Raw genomic sequence first — 21,109 nt, 5'->3', positions numbered from 1 at the left:
GGATTTTTATTGACTTCTCTATCTGACGTTTTCCCATCTCGAACAGAACTGCATTACGGCCGCTTCGTGATTGGTTCTCGTACGTTTTGCTCTCATTAAACATCTGTGCAACAGTCCTCACTCTAATGGTAGGTCTGCAAGTGGTTTCTCAAACTTTTTGAAAATATTTTCCTTTTCGAAACAACCTTATGCAAATTTCTCTCTCTTTTTTTATAGTTTCACGACGTTTTGATGTATATTACTTAAATATCACTCAATGGCTACGAAAACAGAGAAGCGACTATCCATTGCAATGGATGAAACACAAGTGCATAAAGGACAGGAAGAATGGTGTGTGTCAGAGCTGCACCAACGTGCGATATTGCCTGCGAGATGTCAACTGGGGAGTGTTTTCAAACAACATGGATTTGTTCACTGATTAAGCAAAATAAGACTCAAAATAGCCCTTTATTTCTAAATAAAGGTATTAATCGATATAAGGAAATAGCTATTGTTTGCCTATTAGCTATATTTTTATGTTTGTGATTGTTATATTGTACGCGATATGATCGGACGAATACTTTTGGAGTCATTATACATCGCTTACGTTCGACCTACCTCAGTTGTGTTGATTTGAAGAAATGGATCGGGTGTTTTCTAAAGGAAGAGACACTGAAATGTCTCATCGAACTTAGGTAAAAATGTGAGAGTCACGGAAAAGTGTGTGCAGTGTTTCAGGTGAAACATTTAATGCCTAATGGCACTTCAACACACACACACCAGGTTACTTAGTCGCTGAACAATTTTTCTTTATTATACGAGAGATGTCGAATAACTAATGCAACTCATTTTTTCCTCGGACGATTTCGGTGAAAAATGTAGAATTTGTTGTGGGACATCATTGAGTATTCCCGCTTAATCCCCCGTAGATTCAAGAAGTTCCGATAGGTGGCGTCGCTAGACGTAGCCTTCAAAATGGCAGCTGTAACGGAGATAGGTTGCAAGAGTAGAACTGTTACTGAGTTGACGGAAAACCAGAGCGTCGCAGATATTCAGAAGTGTTTGCAGAATATCTACGGGGAACTGGCAGTGAACAAAAGCACGGTGAGTCTTTGGGCGAGGCGGGTGTCGTCATTATAACTAGGTAGCGCTAACCTATCCGATCTCCTGTGCTGGTGGAACGTACACATATGTGACTCCTGCAATAATGGAACGTGCAGACATTCTCATTCGAGATGATGGACGGACCATAATCAATCACATCCATGCTCAAATGGACGTCTCTGTTGGTAGTGCTGACATACTCGCCCGCCAGTTTATGGTTGCCCACTGAGTTCCTCGCCACCTAACAGGAGACACAAAGAGCACCGAAGGACCATCTGTGCGGAAATGTTTGCTTATTACGAGGTTGATCGTCACAATTTATTTTCGAAAATCGTCACAGGCAATGAAACATGCGTTCATCACTTTTAACCGGTAACAAAACGGCATTCCAGGCATATCACCTCCTCTTCGAAGAAAAAATTCAAACCCTCACCCTCAGCTGGTCAAGTAATGCGACAGCCTTCTGGGACTCTGAAGCGGCTATTCTGTTTTACATTCTTTCTCATGGTATAACGATCAAATCTGAAGTGTACTGTGCTACCCTCACGAAACTGAAGAAAATACTTAAGCATGGTCGTCGCCTCAAAAGTGCAAATGAACATCTCCTTCTCCGAGACAACGTAGGGCCTCAGCCAAGTCCGCGCATCCAAGAGAAGCTCACAAATCTTCATTGGACTGTTCTTCCTCATCCACCATACTGCCCGGATCTCGCACCTTCCGACTTCCATCTGTTTACCCTAATGAAAGATGCACTCCCTAGGAAGCAGTGCGTGTAGGATGGGGAAGTTATTGATGCAGTAAGATGATGGCTCCGGCATCGACCATTAGAGTAGTACTATGCGGGCCCACAGGCCCTGCCAGTAAGGTGGCGCAAGGCTGTCGCACTGAACGGAGACTGTGTTGAAAAATAGGGTTTTGCAGACAAAAGCCTGGGGAATATTGCAGTGGATTGGAATCCTGAGGAAACAATATCTGCTTTCACAAAAACAAAAGAAAAAATATTTTGCGTTACTTATTGAATGCCCCTCGTAAGCGAATGCTATTTATTTATTTTTTCAGTTCTCTTTTAGCTACTGGACATCCTCTTTAATGGGAGCAAAAGAAAACATGTATTCTCAGCCCATTTCAGTTGAACTCGTTGTCTTCAGTTATGAATACGCAAGTCGCCACGTGTGCACTGTTGAGTTTTGATTCCTTTAAGGGCACCTCATTTAAGAACTTGATATCTCTTTTTACAAGATTTTAGCAACAGCATTATATTGCGATGGTGATATGACAGCACGTGGTTGTACGTCTTTTCGTTCTGAGAATTTACCGTTCTTGAATCTTAAACTACTCTTCTGGTCGTGTCATGTCTGACAGGTGAAACGTCCCACTGGTACCTTTCTCCATTTCTTTGACCTGTACCGATGAGAACGAACAGCAATCGGTGTGTAAGTTTTCTTAGAGAGAAACGATTCCAAGACACGTCCTACGTAATTTTCCGGCATGTGGTGTCAAATACGATGTCATTAAACTGTGAGTCTACCTCTCGCAGCAGTACTAGTAGCGAAACAAGGAACGTTGCTTTATATGTGTGAGTTTTGTAATGAAACTGTTTTAGTATTTAGCTATAGGGTTTCTGTGTATATCGTGAGAAATAGTCGAAGAGAAAGGAACAGTACGTTATCTTTTCAGAGACTAATTAGGTACCCTCTCCAGAAAAGACGAGAGGGAATATTTGGTTTGTTCTCGACGTGAATTGGTCGTGTTTTCAGCGGGACGTAGACCTGCTGCCCAACGTTCTGCAGAAGGTCGACACGGTGATCGTGGACCTTGAGACCTGCCGCGCCGCCTACGCCCCCGGAGACCCCGTATACGAGAGCCACATCTGCGAGGAGGTGGCGCAACCGGGCAAGGGCGCCTGCAACGTGAGTACGCCACAAATATCTGCTGATATCTGACACGTTCTTGTGATCATGAGTTATGACTGCTCTGAGAGGCAATGGTGAAGGTTGGGGGATGTTAAGATGGTTCACCAAACTCAGTTTGTAGGAGAAGAGTGAAGAAGGAGCCACTGGTTCCGAAAGCTTGATGGCTTCAATACATTTACATGAGTGTTCTACCACTTTTTGGTCAGTAGATTTTTCTTATCCATCCAATTACTTTACATCCGTTTAGTAAGTTGTGATTGCAAAATAATGACATAAATTATTTACAGAATAATGGGAAAACTGATTGCCGCTGACCTGTCGGGTGATGAGTTTGTGGTTTGAGAAATGCAGGAACAATCAAGGCAATACTGACCCTATACCTTACCTTAGAAGATGTTCAAGAAAGGCAAACCCGCATTTATAGATTTAAACAAAAATTTTACATTTTGACTGGAATATGCTGTTTGAAATTTTGAGGCTAGCAGGGGTAAAATAGAGGGAATGGAAGATTATCTACAATGTATATACAAGAAACTGTATTGCAGTTACAAGAGATTAAAGACATGAGAGGGAAGCAGGTTACGGTGGGAGTGAGACAGGATTGTAGCATATTCTCAGTGTTATTCAATCTGTACATTGAGCAAGCAGTAAAGGATTTCAAGGAGAAATTTGGAAACTGAATGAAAAGTTCAATTAATATAGCCGTAAGCTGTCAAAATTGCCGCTCTGCAAGTGATGGAATACGTAGTTACCCGCAGAATTCAGTGTATACTTTAACACGTGTAGACGGACAGTGGTTTACAACAAATAATTTTTAACACTGAATGCAACATACACGGGTTGAACAAAAAATATGGAACCGCCACGTACACATTATTACGTCTAATATGTGGTAGGAAACTCATTGGCATACAAAATAGGGATGGTGGTTAGCGCTGAATCAACTGGTTTTATTATATTGTTTTTTCCTGCTCCAGTTTAATCTGATTGTTAAACCACTCATAATAACCGATTATCGGGTTTTTGCCACTATCATTACCTGCAATAAATGTAGAAATCGGACAAAGACTGAAAAAACTGAGTCTCTCAGTTTCAAGATACATAGAATCAAAATATTAAATTTAATAGGCAAGTAAAAGAGAACTTCGTCCACCGTTCGCTGCTATTCCCAAAGAGTGACAATTGGTTGAATACTAGTTGAAATTATCACTATATTAATTTTGATTCTTATTTTCTGAAACTCTGCTGAAAAATCATGATGTAACCAGGGATCGTATAAGTATTTGGGCATTGCGAATAGTCAACGCTAAAGGACAAAAATGGAGGTTGAAGAAATCTGTTTTTCATGTTAATTTGTCCGTTTTCAAGGGCTACAAACAGGTAAGGGCATATTATGTACACACTGGCAGCAGATCAGCTACCTTATATTTTACTGTGCATTATGAGTGTTCACTCGTTAAGTTTTTAATGCATTACTGTTACCGTAATCTCTTTCCTCTTTCATGAATTCACAGAAATAGCAGACAAATCTGACTTCTTCCTGCACTATCAAAGGCCTTAGAATATATAGTGCATGACCAGTTCACCAACTACCTAACTACTAACAACCTGCTAGACGAATACCAATCAGGTTTCCGTAAACATCACAGCACAACATCCGCACTGATAAAGGTGACAGATGACCTGAAACTTGCCATGGACAGACAAGAAGCGACTATCATTTGCTTCTTAGATTTCAATACTGATCTCGATGCAATATCAAAATGGGCACAGGACATAGGACTAAAACTAAACGCATCTAAAACCCAAGCGGTACTTGTTGGTCACTCTAAGCTCATTAGCCCAAAACTTCGGGAATCATTACCATCTCCTATCCTAAATGGAACAATTATCAACTTCTGTCCCTCAGCAAAGAGTTTAGGAGTAATAATAGATGAAAATCTAAATTGGACAGAGCACGTAACTGCAGTGTGCAAAAAAGCATCAGCATCCCTTCATGTCCTACAAAAATATAAAAAAACTCTTTCCTTTCGATCTGAAAAAGACATTAGTACAAACGCTTATACCTCCAATCATTGACTATAGCGATATTATCCTACAAGGCCTCTCTCAGGAAAACTCGAGACGTCTGGAACTGGTCATGAATGCCTGCGTCCGATATGTTTGTGACGTTCGACTTTTTTTATCACATTTCACCAGCATATGCAAAATTGTCCTGGCTGCTTGCAGACAAACGCAGAGATTTCCATACACACTGTCTCATCTACTGCCTTATAAATGTACATTGTTCCTCATATCTCTCCTCGTTCTTAACACTTATGCCGGAACAACTTGACAGAAACACACGTTCGCATTATAATAAAATCCTCTCTGTTCCACTGCATCGATCAGTCACCTTCTCCATTACAGTAGCGGGAACCCGACTATGGAATAACCTCCCTCGTTATGTTAGAGAACTTAAAAACATGTTCGGCTTCAAAAAACAGTTATTGACGTATCTACTTAAGCAACAGTAATGCCTTCCTCTGTACATGAATGCACTTCACGTCATTACTTCCCTCTTTCCCCCTCCTTAAAACTCCCTCCCCCAAAACTCGCTATACTAGTAAACATCTACTTTACACATCAAGATATTAATGTACATCCGCACAAATCTTCATTACTATCGCTAATTTTTCTCATGTTTATCATTATTATTTGATTTTCTTACTGTTACTATTATTGCTTTTATCATAATTTGTATGTATAGCCCCTGTTGTAAAAATACTGCCAGTACTTACTTTATTAGGTCTTAGTCATTACTCTTTATTCATATTGCGACTAGAGTAATCTAATTTTCTTATTTAAAGTATTGTCATGATGTAACTCTGATGTGTGAAATGCTGCATGTGTAAAACACTGGTCCGATGTAAGAGAGGGTCTGATGGCCCTCATCTGATCAGGTTAAATAAATAAATAAATAAATATTAGTTGCTCGGCGATATTCTTATTAAAATAGCACCTACCGCTTATCACATTTTCTGTAGTAACACAATATTTCAAAGTAAGACAAATCTTACGTATAAAAATTTCTTTCTGTTTTTTAGAAAGGTTTATTTAAAAACGAAAAAGTTTTGCACTGTTGCTATGGCTTATTGATATTCTGGGTTTTTATTCGGTTATTAGTAAGAAATAAATAAAATATATTATAATCGAGAACAAACATACGCAGAGGAATACCCGTTATTCGGAACTAAAATACGGGTATGGGATTCAACCAGTCGGTTTTTCCCATCCCTGATTTACAGAAGCTTCCATTCTTGTCAGAATAGATAAATAAAGGATCTGCATGGTTTTCAAGAAAATCTTATGCCATTCTTCCTACAGAATAGTGTCAAGTTCAAGTGACAATGAGGGAGGTGAAAACCGATCACACGAACTTCTCTCCAGATTAGTCCACAAAGGCTCAGCCACATGGAAATCTGGTCACTGTAGTGACCAGGGAGATGCGACACTTCACCTTCGTCCTCACAACACCAGTTTTGGACGATGTGAGCTGTGTGAACAGGAGTTTTGTTGTCTTGGAACGTAACATCACCACTGCGGAACAAATATAGTATCATGGGATGTACCTGATCGGCCTAAACGATCATATAACCCTTTCCATTAGAGCGAACTTGCAGTGCAAGCGCCGGCCGGAGTGGCCGTGCGGTTATAGGCGCTACAGTCTGGAACCGCGTGACCGCTACGGTCGCAGGTTCGAATCCTGCCTCGGGCATGGATGTGTGTGATGTCCTTAGGTTAGTTAGGTTTAAGTAGTTCTAAGCTCTAGGGGACTGATGACCACAGTAGTTAAGTCCCATAGTGCTCAGAGCCATTTTTTTGCAGTGCAAGCATGACGTCTGTGCAATAGCACGATGTGGCAACCCAAATCATTCCTGAACTGGCGCAATGATTCACTCTTGCGACTTAAATTCAGTCAGAAGCTGCAAACGGTATGCGATAAAACTCATTCAACCACATGATTTTTTTCCTTTGCTCCGCACTCCAAGTTTTATGGCTTGGGCACCACCATTTCCTGTTATAGGCAATTACTTCACTGAGCAGTCGTTATAGAACTCCTGCCCGACTTCCAATTTCCTGCTTACAGAATTCTAGTCGTGCTGTGTTGGTGTTGAAATGGTTCGCGATGCGACATTCAGGCCGGCAATGACTTTTGCTGGTGTCGTTACAATTCTCTTCCATGAGCATGTGTTGTAATCACTCTACACACACTTTTGTTCGCGTTGTGACGTAGCGGACGATATTTTTCCGCTTTCGCGATATGCGGTATAAATCTTGGATACGGTGACTCTTCAAGTACCAAACAGTTCGTCAGCCAAGGTTACGGAAGCTCCCACCATACGAGAACCAACCATTTGCCCACGTTCTAATTTACTTCATAGAACTATTCACAACTATACAGAACGTTGTTCTGACCACCACTGACACTCGCAACGTATTGAAGACATTGCAACAGATGCCGCTCTTCTCAAATACAACGGCGTAACCTACGGGCTTGGCTAGCAACGGCGTTTACGTTCAAGCATGCATTTCTCGCCGTTCTTTCCCTATTTTTGTCCAACTCCTGTACATTCCACAGACAGAGAGGACGAAAGGAAAGTCGCATACGAATGTCGTTCTCAACATATTAAGTATTTTGCATCAGCTCAAGAAAGTCGCACCCCTTTCCTCCTATTAAAAAACGAAAGCAAAACAAAACTAGGGATAATCTGTCACAGAGAGAGCAAAGAGTTCGGAGAAATTAGCACCCAGGACTTCCCTTCAAGTTGAGAAGTACTCTACAGGTGGCAACAGGACGGACACCGAACAATGTTTCGGCAGCCTGAATGGACGTTGTAGCCGGATTAGGAATCTTGCAAAGTGCTGGGGAAATGGAAATTATTTTTACATTATCATTAGTCATTAATTTTCCGTAACAGGATATACAGATACACTGGGTGACTCCTTGTTGATTTCGAGGAATAATGGAGAACGGTAAATTTATCAATTTGATATAAGGGACCGTGGTTCGCAAATGACCGACTCGAAACTTACAAGCGAATAACGCTCTGATGCTTGTGAGAGATGACATCTGTTACTGCAAGTTTTTTGCGTTCAATAGCTGGGGAGGACCAAAACAAGAAAAACATATCCAGTTAACATGGGCTCGAAAATCAATACCCTAAGGGCCGTGTGTGGTGTCACCGCCAGACACCACACTTGCTAGGTGGTAGCTTTAAATCGGCCGCGGTCCATTAGTACATGTCGGACCCGCGTGTCGCCACTGTCAGTGATCGCAGACCGAGCGCCACCACACGGCAGGTCTCGAGAGACTTACTAGCACTCGCCCCAGTTGTACGGACGACTTAGCTAGCGATGCAACACTGACGAAGCCTCGTTTAATTGCAGAGAAGATAGTTAGAATAGCCTTCAGCTAAGTCAATGGCTACGACTTAGCAAGGCGCCATAGCAATTGATAGTTATCGTATGAAGCATGTCTCATCAAGAACGATGTATACAAATGATGGATTAAAGTATTCCAGCAGCTACGTACTTTTCTTTATAGCATTCATTACGTATCCTGTTTCAGACCTCACGCCATCCTGCGTGAGCTTATAGCGTGCATTTCTGCCTTCCCTAGCTATATAACACCGTGAGCACTTAACTCTGCTGTTGTTAAATAACAGCCCTTCTACTGAACAAATGCTCATAGTTTTTAAGACATACATTTTAGAGCCCACGTATGCTAGATAATTTTTTCTTGCATTGGTCCATACTACCTCCTCCCAAAATATGGAAAGCAAAGAGCTTGCAGTAGCACAAATCCACTGTCTGAGGTCTCAGAACTTTTCCTGCTTTTAACTGTCAACTCTGTCGTTTCCGGATTTGGTTTCCTTACTTCAAATTGGTACCTTTAAGCTTCTCGATCATACCTGAAAGTCTGTCACATTATCACTGAACCACCGTGTACGTCGATGATAAGTAATGCCTTCAAGGCAGTCCCCACTCCAGTTTGTAACAAACGTAGAAAATATTGCATATTTTCATGCAGAGAACTTGAGAAGTGGCAAAAGTCCTTCTAGTGAAAGTGATCCGCCGGCGTCAGCATACCTGTACGTAGAAAGTGAGACAGTAGATAGTTAATTTCATAGAACTTAATGAACGCCAAAATCATGCAGGATTAATGTCTTATTTGGCAATACATATACTACAATGACTGATACGGAAAATTCTAAACGGAAACGCAGGACAGTCTGTAAGACTAGACTAGACTGTAAGACTAGAGACCGCCAGCCTCTCCCAAATTAAGTGTTCCGCATCCCTTGTTTTAAGTAGCCAACACAAATCGCCCTCTCTGTTCTTTAAACCATTTGTGCAGAAAATTCGTAACCTCTGACAGCTTCTAGCTGAAATCTATTACAGAAATGAATTAGAATTTCTCTTTTCGCATTTCTCCTTCCAAGCCCACACACTTCCTTAACCCTTCCTTCTGTTGCCTCACCCATTTCCGCCTCCCAGTCTCTCAGGATATTACATTATCATCTCTTTTACATAGTGAATAGCGTGTGGAATATTTTAGTATACTTACTTTATCTCTTGATCTTCCGTTTGTGGCGTCGGCATGTATACCTGAACTTTTGTTCCTGGCGTTGGTTGACGTCGATTCTGACGAGAGCAAACTATCACTGAACTGCTCATTGTAACTCACTCTCTGGCCTACATTCCTATTAATAACGTATCTTCCTTGCGTTATATGATTTTGTGCTGCTGTCTGTACTACCTCATATTCATCTGACTAGGAACCAGTTTCATTTCATTCAACTCATCGCCGTTATATGTACATAGATTAGATGTTTTCTTTCTCTTTCAAGGTGAGACACTGGACGAAATTTCAAATGTTAGATATTAGGGGTTGCGACATCAACTTAAATATCGGTAACGATGTGTAGAATAAAACCAACAAATTTCAGCACATATGTGTAATTTAAAATAAAACTTTAAGGACATGACGAGGAAAGACACTAAGTCTTGCGCTATGTAGTGAATCCTGGACTAAAAAAATCAATTGTAGTGTCTAATGAAGTGAAATATGTAAAAAGTTGATCAGGAAATGATCTTACGATAACAAAGGAGAATGTACGAGAAGAATTAGGAATATTTAATTTAAACGACAAAGTGCAAGAATTTAATGAAGACTGGAGGCAAACGTATGGAAGAAGATAAAATTTCTGTCAGTGAAAACAAATACAAGTCCTCAGGAAAAAGAGACATTCGAGAGGAGAACGTCTTAAAAATGTGAAGTCTGAAGGGCAATCCTACCATGAATTGTTCAAAGCACACTCATGATCATAAAAAATATCTTGAAAGACTAGAGATAGGACGTTATTTTTCAGAGGACATGAACATTAGTATGTTCTGCGGAACTGATTAGCCTCCCAACCATATCGGCCCGGGGATTCAAGTTCTACATCAATATCTTGGCGCAATTCCACCCACGGGTAAATTGTGCCTGCGGCTCTCGATATCGTTATAAACCGACAGTAATGGATCAGTATGGCTTGACCAGACGTGCAGGATGCCTCACAGATGTATGCGTGAACCGTACCGTCAAATCAGTGCGTTTGGAAGAGGGCGCGTTATTGGCAAGAGAGAATGTGATGCATCCATCCGGGAAACTGCTGCTCGTGTGGGATGAAGTGTTTCTGCAGTGCAATGGGTGTCTGCAGAATGGTTCACCGCAGGCCGCACTACCCAGACCATCCCCCGAGAAGATCGACACCTTATCCGAAAGTCATTGCAGGACAGACCTGCGTCCTCCTCGGCTCTGGCGAAACAGCGGAACATTGCATCATACCGTGACACTCCGTCGTCGTTTATTACGGTGCGGGCTACGTGCATGTTGTCCACTTCTCAACCCATCTTTGACGAATCTGTAGAAGCATGTCAGACGTCAACAGTATGTGCAAGGGTAGCATTAATCTCACGCTATGTGAGGAGAACCCTATGTCATAGTGACGTAACGCTACGTCATCGTGACGTAAATAAACCTAAATCGGCTTCATGAGTACGTATATAGATCTTTGCAGTTGTAGCACAGAGGTTCCACCGATAACGTGAAAGCTAAATGAAAATAGACGTGTACAAACGAAGTTAGAGCAGTTGTGTGGTATGCTCATCCCAGCTGAATTAGTTATTAAGCTGGAATCCTAACAATTTCGGATGTTATTGTGTGTTTCTTGAACATAATGAATGTCTGAACAAAGGAACCATAACGAAAGTAAAGAAAGAAACGCTTGCAGTAATTTTTTTTATATCCTATGAGTCGCCCATAAATCATATGGACAGAAACATGAAATAATTAATTATTAAGCTGTAATCGAATGAATTTGGGATGTTATTGGATATTTCATGAACATAACGAAAGTACAAAAAAGTTTGTAGTTATTTTTAAAAAATCCCATGAATCGTGCCTGATTGTGCCGACAGAAACATGAAATAATTAATTATTAAGCTGTAATCCCAAGGATGTGAGATGTTATTGTCTGTTTCATGAACATAATGAATATCTGAACGAAGGAACCATAACCACAACGAAAGTCAAAAACGCGAGTAGTCATTTTAAAAAAAAAATCCGATTAACTGTTCATAAATCACATGGATAGAAGCGTGAAATAGGGAGAAATTAAAGTGTTCCATATTTTTATAAAATCCAATGGATTGTACATAATTCTTCTGGGCAGAAACGTTAAACCGAGAAATTAATGTGGTTCCAAAGATAATTCCGAATGTTGCTCGAATTTTAATTTTGCCTTCATGTTGCAGATCAACTCAGAAAATTTTTCTCTTCAGAAATAAATTATTATTGATGATTATAATGTATAATGTAACCTGTTAATAACACTTGTCGTATTTTATATGCTGTATACTGTGAAAAAACAACGATATTTCGTCTATAATTCTTGCTCACATTTCAATATTTAAGCAGTATCAACTATTAAAAAGTAAGTTTTCTAGTAGTTGCCAACTGATGTTGAACAGTGTCTGTCACAATTGGTGAGCTACTTGACAAAATAACCTCAACAGCCCACAGTTTTTAGCAGCACTAAGTGATGTTTCATATACGATAGTGGAATATTGTCTTTGATTATTCTCTTAATAGACATGGTATAAATTTTGGTAGTGTCTGGCATGATTACTACAGCTATTTCCATATTGTCTAAGAATCATACAAACAGTAGCTGAAAATGGTGACAGCACTCACTGCTTTCAGTTGCTTAAAATGCTGGTAAACGTGACTTGCATGTCATTGTTTTTTCACAGTATACAACGTATAAATAAATATAATGACGTGTTATAACAGGTCAGTATATTATAATCATCCGCAATAATTCATTTCTGAAGAGCACAAGTTTCTGTGCTGATCTACAGCATGAGGGAAAAATAAAAATTCCTGCCAAATTCGGAATTATCGTTGGAACCACATTAATTTCTCAGTTTAACGTTTCTGCCCAGAAGAATTACGTACAATCCATTGGCTTTTATAAAAATACGAAACACTTTAATTTCTCTCTATTTCACGTTTCTATTCACATGATTTATGCACAATTAATCGGATTTTTTTTAAAAATGGCTACTCGCTTCTTTTGACTTTCGTTGAGGTTATGGTTCTTCGTTCAGACATTCATTACATCAAGAAACAAACAATAACATCCAAAATAGTTGAGATTACAGCTTAATCAGTAATTCAACTGGGATGAGCATACCACACAACTGCTGTAACTTCGATTGTACATGTCTGCTTACGTTATTGGTGCAACCTCTGTGGTTCAACTGCAAAGATCGATAGACGTACTCATGAAGTCGATTTAGCTTCATTTACGTCACGATGACATAGCGTTACGTTACTATGACGTAGGGTCCTCCGCACCTAGCATGAGATGAATGCTACCCTAAATGGAACGACGTGACTGTAGAGAGAAAAGTCATCAAACAGTGTTTTCGGACGAATCCAGATTCTGCTTGTTTAAAAAATGATGGCAGCATTTTGGTTCGCGCATACAGGGGGAGCGGATCACAGTGACTGCATTCGCACAAGGCATACAACGCTCGAGGCCTTATGGTGTGGGATGGTATTGTGTACTACCACAAAACACAGTTGTTGTATGTCTAGGGCACTGCGAACAATGTCACGTACGTACATCCTGCGACCCGTAGCCATACCCTTTTTGTAAAACACCCCAGACGCCATTCTTCAGCAAGCCACTTCCCGACCGCATGTTGCTGCACGAACACTTGCCTTCTTGGTGACACAGGTTGTCAGACTTTTGCCATGGCCCGCCAGATCACCAAACTGGTCGCCAGTCGGAAATGTGTGAGATATGGAGAAACAACGGGCGCAGTGCTGTGACCCAATGCCGACCACCACAGATGACTTCGGAAGCAGCATGTATGGCTATATCACAAGACACCATTCGCGCCTTATATGTGTCGATGCCATCACACATGGAACAAGTTATCAGTGCTCATGGCGGACCCTATACCTACTAGGCAACAGGGCACATGCTTAGCCGATGTGACTGAAATGCTAATCACTTCCGCAGAACGTATTAATGCACACATCCTATGAATGTGAATGTCCTATCTCTAACCGTTGAAGATTTTCTTTTTCTTCTTCGGCACATGAGTCTGACCTATCTTCCTGTTCACATCGAGTCATACTCCCGTTACACTATTTCCAGCTGTTGTAATATTATCCCATATTCTGTCTGATCAGAGATCCTTAACTTCTTCATTTTGTTACGGTACCATCCCGTCACGACGCGTGCTGAATCCAAATCTCCCGCTGCCGATCGGAGCGTGGGGCGTGCGCGCTATCCGAGTAACTTCCTGACGCCTCACAGACAATGGAGACGCTGCGAAGTCGGCTGCCGCTCGTCCCTCCGGTAGGCGCTGCCGCCCTTTCCTCTCAGATCAGCCGCGCGACAGCGCCTGGAGTGATAGCGGGATCTCAGGAAGTCCCCTCCGCGTGCCGTGTCTCCACCGACTGGGTCTCATTGCTGGACTTCTTAATAACAAACTGCCTTGGTTCGCTATCGATCTGCTCCAGTTTCGTTGCGGTGCAAAACTTCGCGTAGCGAGGGAGTTCCTGTGTCTTCTAGGGCCCCACTTCGGTTCTGCTGCTGATTAGTTGCGAAAGTCACTATTTCTGGCTAGATCAGTGAACTGGAATATGTGTTAAATTTCTTAGTTCACCGCGAGCCAGTGGTCATATAAATTTACGTAACTGCATTTGAATCGCTATTTGCCAGTGGGCACAGCTATTGTTGAAAGAGTGTGTTATTCCCTACTGGCTGGCAAACAAATTGCTGTAAGTTCTTTATTACCCTGCTGCACAGCGTAGTTAACCTTAATTCTAGTTATTCCATATTTTGGCACCCTTCCCTCTGGTGGTTAATAATTAACCGATTTGTGGCTACGGTGTTTTAGGCTGTAGTTGCTAATGATTCCTGATTGTTTTGTGTGAATTTTTACAACCGTTTCAAGAGAGTTGAGAGACTGATAATATTTTAAGTAAATAAAAGGAGGGCATTAATCCGCATTCTTGAGATAATGGTTCAAGCTGCGAGCGAGCATTTTATTTGCTTCAAAATAAATTCACTTAAGGGGTTTAATTTTTTGTTCTTGAGCTATTGTTACTGGATATTGAACTGACGAAGTTGTGTTGATGTTTTACCTATACGTGCATGTGGTTTTTCCTTTTGAATTATGAACGTACTTGTAAATGATAACTAAATGCACAGCCCTTCTGGGTGGTAGTTGATTCGATTTTTTTAGTGTAAATAAATGTCTTTTGAAATTAGCGGACGCCTTTCAACACGACATCACCACTCCAAATCCTAGTTCCGCTACGCATTTCACTTCACTGAACTGCACCTGCTAGATTGTGCCTTTACATTTCGCTTTCCTGATTTCCTGGCTACCGCGTTGATAACGTCGCTGTTGAGCTCGCATAAGCTCCATCCACTTCCTTCCTTTCTAGCCCCCCTATCACGTTTAAGATTCTCAATTTCCACGCTCAGTCTCGTAGAATGTTTTTCTTTTCGTTGGCTGTTTACTCTTTTTCCTTTCCCAGCCCTAAACTTATTTCATCATTTTGATGTAATCGAAATGTGTCACGTAGAGTGGCAGGGCATCTGTGAGCGTTCCTCTAATACTGTAAGAACATTGGATCACAGGATGGCGAACTGCAGAATGGCGGCCGTCAGCTGCAAAGTTAAGATTAGACGCTACACATGTTTGTTCCTTAATCAAACGTCAGGAACCAACGGACCAAACTGCCGAGCAATAACCAAGCAATCAAAACTGACTTCATAGCGGAGCTTCCTCGTACGACCGCGTGAAGCGTTGCAGCTTCGCCGCCAGCACAGATCTTGTGGGACTCAGCGCACTGGGTTAGTCCAGAACGGTATACCAGGAGTGGCCGGTCTGGTAGCATGTTCCCCTACTTCTGAGAATTCTTCCATTCATTTCCGCTCGGGCGCCATGTGGCAAATTACGCAAAACTGAAATCTTTAAGTCATAATGGGGAGATATCATCACAATTGACATTAATGCCTGATGTACCTCACGGAAGTATAATAGGACTGTTATTATTCACGAAATGTGTATACCTGACAGTTGTGATTTTAGCTTCCTCACGCGTTACACAATGCAACCTCCGCCACATACCATATGAATGGCTTAAAATTACATCTGTAATTCCTTCTCCCATCAACTGTGAGGCTTGATCTACAATGAAGTTTTCCATAGGAAAATACAAAGCATCAATCTAAAGTCAATGTCGGCTTTATCTATTTCATTAGTAAATCAGCTATGGAGTGACAGATTTATGACGTCGTGTAAAAATATCTGTGACGAAGATTGCAGTAGCCAAATGTCCCTCACCAATGATAAATTAGTAGCAATACTAGGAGTATCCCAGATTTTAATTCCTTAGCGGTCTCCTGCACGTACTTGTATTTCAGTGATGTATAATTTAGAACCAAGGGATGGATATGCTACGTGCAGGTGACTTCAGACAATGTCCCACCTCCCACTACTGTTTCCCTAGTTGTACTCAATGGAGATAATCTTTCTGGCTGACACTGTGCTAGGAATCATTTGACCATTCATAGTTTGGTACTGATTTCTACCTTGCGCTGCATCTCATGGATTAGTCCGGAGAGTATTCACAATGTCAGGAGGTTACAGCGGCTGATCCCACGGTATGTCAACAGCCTCAGTCGCAGCGGTGATACTGCTGGCATCTGAAACCGTTTGCAATACATCTCCCCACAAATCTTTGAACAATATTGGTTTTCTTCGTATCCTAGGGAATCATGCTTTTGCTATGCAAGGAAATAGTGAGGCAAAGTTTTCACGCTGATCGTTTTGTGTTGTATGAGAGTGGGGCAGTCCCCTCAGCAGTTACGACCTACTGCCCGTTTTTTCTTCCTTGTTACCGTAGTACAGTTTATACGTCTGTTTCCTTACACCTTGTGGACGTCGTGTGTGCAGGGTGACTCCGGCAGCCCGATGGAGGTGGACGGCGAGGTGGTGGGGCTCGCCTCGTGGCAGCAGGGCTGCGGCCTGCAGGGCTACCCCACCGTCTACACCAGGGTCTCCGCCTTCATCGACTGGATCGAAGAAAACAAGAAATGACCGCACGCAATCTGACTGAGGATTGCGCATTTCCTACAACAACAATAAAGTAGATAGCGCAACATGAATTCCGCTTGTTTCCATTTCTTTAGCTATGTGGGCTACTACTTGGTGTAAGATTTTCCTGTATCTTCGTATCAACGCTTTGTCAAATTTCTTACAACTTTCAAATGTTTTTCTCCGAAATGAAAGCGAGATGAAATCTTATACTTCAGCTCTAGAATCCTTCCAGAGTGATTGACGACGAAATCCCTTTGACAACAAAACTACGAAAACTGTTTATTTTTTAAGGTCCGATCTGTCACTAAATGGAAACCACAGTGCAAAAATTGAGAAATGTTTTATTTGTAACATTTATCTACACCTTCCTGATGTTTTCCACAAAGTAGCCGGGCGCTAATAACCTCGGCGTTGAGTGCCCGTAAGCTCCGAACACACATAGGCACAAGTCGCCAAGCGGACTTAAATATTTGACGTTGCCATATGAGCAACAGAAGAGTAAGCAATCAAAGACCTTAAACCAATGTGACGAAAACAAATCTAACAACGCGTTACCAGCTATCCAATACCCTCGTCAAAGAAGGCAGCCGCCTACCCTTTCCACCACTCCTCTACGCTGGTCTGCTGCTCGTTGTCTGTGTCGAAATGCTTTTCTCGTAGTCTTTGGCTCATACGAGTTAAGAGACGAAAATCAGAGGGAGCAAAGTCCGGGCTGTATGGTGCACGATCAGATACTTCCCATCGAAGAGACTGCAACAGGGTATTTGTTGCAGCTACTTCAAAGTTCCTGTACCAATGCCACACTTTGCTGTTATGCGAGGCAGGTTATTGTAGGCTGCATGAAACCAAGAACCAGATAGCGCACTTGGCGGGAGCCACAGTCGTTCTAGGCATCTTTATGTGCTAACTGTGCACCCATAGCTGGCCGTTGGTGGCCGAGCGGTTCTAGACGCTTCAGTCAGGAACCGCACGACCGCTACGGTCGCAGGTTCGAATCCTGCCTCGGGCATGGATGTGTGTGATGTCCTTAGGTTGGTTAGGTTTAAGTAGTTCTAAGTTATAGGGGACTGATGACCTCAGATTTTATTTTTTATTTATTTATTTATTTTTTTGTGCACCCAGAGATGAAAAAAGTTGAGTGATGCGATTGATAGACGTGCTAGAGACACTGTGCCACATAACTGCACAAAGCTTCATCGGATTTGAAGTGCGGTTTTAATTTCCCAACCGATCGGACATTGAAGAAAAAGCCGTCATACCAAAACTTATTTTGAACCTTCCAGGCATATTAAAACTGTGTACCAGACCGTGACTTGAACGTGAGACCTTTGCCTTCGTGGGCAAGTGCTGTATCGACTGATCTATGGAACCATGAACCGTCCGCCAGGATGTGTCAGATCTGCATACCCTTCACTTCAGAGCGAAAATTAGCTGTGGTTAAAATTACTTTATTACAAAATAACACTCAGCGTTTGAATCTTAGTCCTTCGGAAATCTATTTACACAGGTTTTAATGAAATAATTTTAGCAACAAATGTATACATTTTGTAGAATTATCATTAGCTGTGTCTCATCATCGCCTCTTCACAAAGCAGGCTCGACGTAGTTCGAAGGTGGCACACTGCGAACGTTCGAATTAGCTTCACTCCCTAGGGTGGCACTTTACACATGATGGAGATTTAATGAACATTTCGTTGCGACATAATACAGTTTCATAGAGTTTTAAGACGCAGAGAGCAAACAACAACGTGATTTATACGTGAACTACCACACTGTAAGAGTACACGCATCATCATAAGACAACAAAAACCATATAGCATAGGTAGGGTACTTATACCTACATGGAAACTGGAAAAGTGGAGGATTTCTGCAGTAATCTCGAATGTCGAGTTACCTCTTCTGCTATGGTCCATAAAAGGTTATCTCTATTAATTATAAATAAATAATACTCTTGTGATGGGAATGTTATCAGAAATCTGAAATCGAAGTACGTTGCTCTCATTTCTGTAGTACAAGCGAATTTAGCTTTATCGTCGACTATCAGTACTATCAGACACTAATATGCAGTGCACTTTCATCAGTGCTGAAACTGTAATAAACAGGGCGCAACGTCAGCTTTTATGCCTTTCAGTGAATTTATTATGTTCTGTTTGTAATGATTCTAACAAAAAACAATAAGCGATCTTACGTCGTTTCAGCGTAGTTATTCTCCGGAAAATCTGAAATGTGCTGGTGGATGTAGACTATTTTAGGTACTGGCAACTAATTCGGAGTCTCTTCGCGTATTTATAAGCTGAGGGGAGTCTACATGTGTGCTAGTGCGACCCAGTGCATGGTGCTTGGAAGGTTGGCTGTGGCTTGTACTTAACAACTGAAATTCAAGTGAAATAATGATTTATTCAAGAAGTTAATCTCCGTGCTGTCTCGATCTACCCTATCGTCCTACACACATCCCCATTACTTATACCGATCTGGATCGTAGTATATGAAATACTGAAAATCAGGTTATTCAAATTAAATAACTGAAATGTACCTTAATATAAATCCATATACATATATTGTTTATTAACTACTATAAGTGTTACATATTAGATGGGTAGATCGCATAACTAATGAGGAGGTACTGAACAGAACTGGGGAGAAGGAGTTTGTGGCACAACTTGACTAGATTCGGGATCGGTTGGTAGGACATGTTCTGAGGCCTCAAGGGATCACCAATTTAGTAATGGAGGGCACCGTGGAGGGTAAAAATCGTAGAGGGAGACCAAGAGATGAATGCACCAAGCAGCTTCAGAAGAATGTAGGCTGCAGTAGGTACTGGGAGAAGAAGAAGCTCGCACAGGATAGAGTAGCATGGAGAGCTGCATCAAACCAGTCTCAGGACTGAAGACCACAACAACAACAACAAGCGTTACATATCATTTTCAAGAAGCGCCTTTATCACGCTCTTCCACAAGCTGACGTGAAATTCGTTATTCACAAAGTTATTGCAATGGCCGCTATTCGAACAGCCAATTTACGTTAATAGTATACAAAAGTTCCAACAATATTTAGTGCAAGAAATATGAATAAATTTCGGAGCTATTACACATCAGTTATGGTATCAGTGTTTGTCATTAACTGATTGCTGCTTTATGTGGATACTGACAGACGATTTTTTGATACTATGACTACTGGGGAGCGAATTGCAACCAGCTACCCGAAGGTTGATATTTAAATTTGGCAAGTAGCTCTGGTTTACCTCATGAGCTGCTAGTGGTGTTATGAATCTGGCTGATTGATTTCGAGCTTTCCATTCGGCGATGGGTCCAAAGGGAACCATAGTAAAATCTACACCAGAGCTCGGTCAACCTACGTTTCACATTTCAAGATAACAAGAATCAATACTCCTTTAAATTAACTTATGTAGTGGAGATTGTAAGCAATGTTGAGTAAATATGAGTTTGTTTTAATCAATGATTGCTACACAAGTCATCTTACAAGAGTGTACAGTAAATAGGAAGTCAAATCATTGTTACTAAAAGTGACCAATAACAATTCGTAAGTGAAAAAAATCTGTTATGCTTAAATCATTTGGCAGTTTTAACTGTTTATGATTGCAAGTTTTGAATGCAGTTTCTTGTAGTTACATGAGACATATTGGTGAACATGAAGGTGTTGATGTATAAAACTTCGACATTTTAGATTTGCAATAGTAGTAGGACGTCGTGACAATGTCGCCTGAACTTGAAGAATGGGAGTAATGGATCTTAGGTTGCAGGTGATCGTCTTCCTTCACGATATCGGCATGGTGTGGGATGGTCAGGAATCAGTTCGATTATCGGAATGCAAAACTACTCTCAAAGCACCATGCCTGCTGTTATTGCACGCATACGTGAAGCATAGTCGGATATCGTGACTTCATAGGCTCCCCCGGCATAATAAGTCTGGAAAGTCTCCTCGGATTTGCTGCCGGATACTGAAACCAACTTGCTTCAATTTTCGACAATTCAGCTGTTTGCCATCTTCAGGAGAACGCTGATGATGCTGCTGAGTCCCGCTGAGAACTGATGCCAAGGCTGCAAATCATCGTCCTATATAGGGCTCCGTGACGTACACGGCGCGTCCGCCGCCCACCACAGATGCTGCCCTCCAAGACTGGACAGGTGGCGCCGCCCTTAGTGGAGCACCGGCAGCAATGATATATACCTCTCAGAGACTATTTGCAAATACTCGGACTGGCCGCACCGGAGAACGTTATATCTGATGCAGGATAGCACAGGGATGACCATTTTGTTATCACGAACGAATGCATGGAATGGCCCATGTTTCAATAATTTCTTCTCTACTAACATGCTAGCACATACTATTGTGGAGCGAAATGCACCATGGCCAGAATCAAAACTGGTGGA

General features: G+C 41.6%; 1 protein-coding gene across 1 annotated transcript in view; it reads left to right on the top strand.

Annotated features, from left to right (window-relative positions):
- The window catches only part of LOC124545537 (mite allergen Der f 3-like), a 54,140-nt gene extending 37,354 nt beyond the window's left edge, over positions 1-16,786 (top strand). Inside the window, exons 5-6 of the mRNA XM_047124486.1 lie at positions 2,841-2,993; positions 16,575-16,786. Of these exons, the coding sequence (XP_046980442.1) occupies positions 2,841-2,993; positions 16,575-16,718 (297 nt within the window). The 3' untranslated portion in view covers positions 16,719-16,786. The remainder of the gene's footprint in view (positions 1-2,840; positions 2,994-16,574) is intronic.
- The last annotated feature ends 4,323 nt before the right edge of the window (positions 16,787-21,109 follow it).

Source organism: Schistocerca americana, chromosome 1 (assembly GCF_021461395.2).
Source record: "Schistocerca americana isolate TAMUIC-IGC-003095 chromosome 1, iqSchAmer2.1, whole genome shotgun sequence".
NCBI lineage: Eukaryota > Metazoa > Arthropoda > Insecta > Orthoptera > Acrididae > Schistocerca > Schistocerca americana.
The sequence above is the reverse complement of the archived record's forward strand: the minus strand, read 5'-3'. Positions and strand labels throughout refer to the sequence as shown.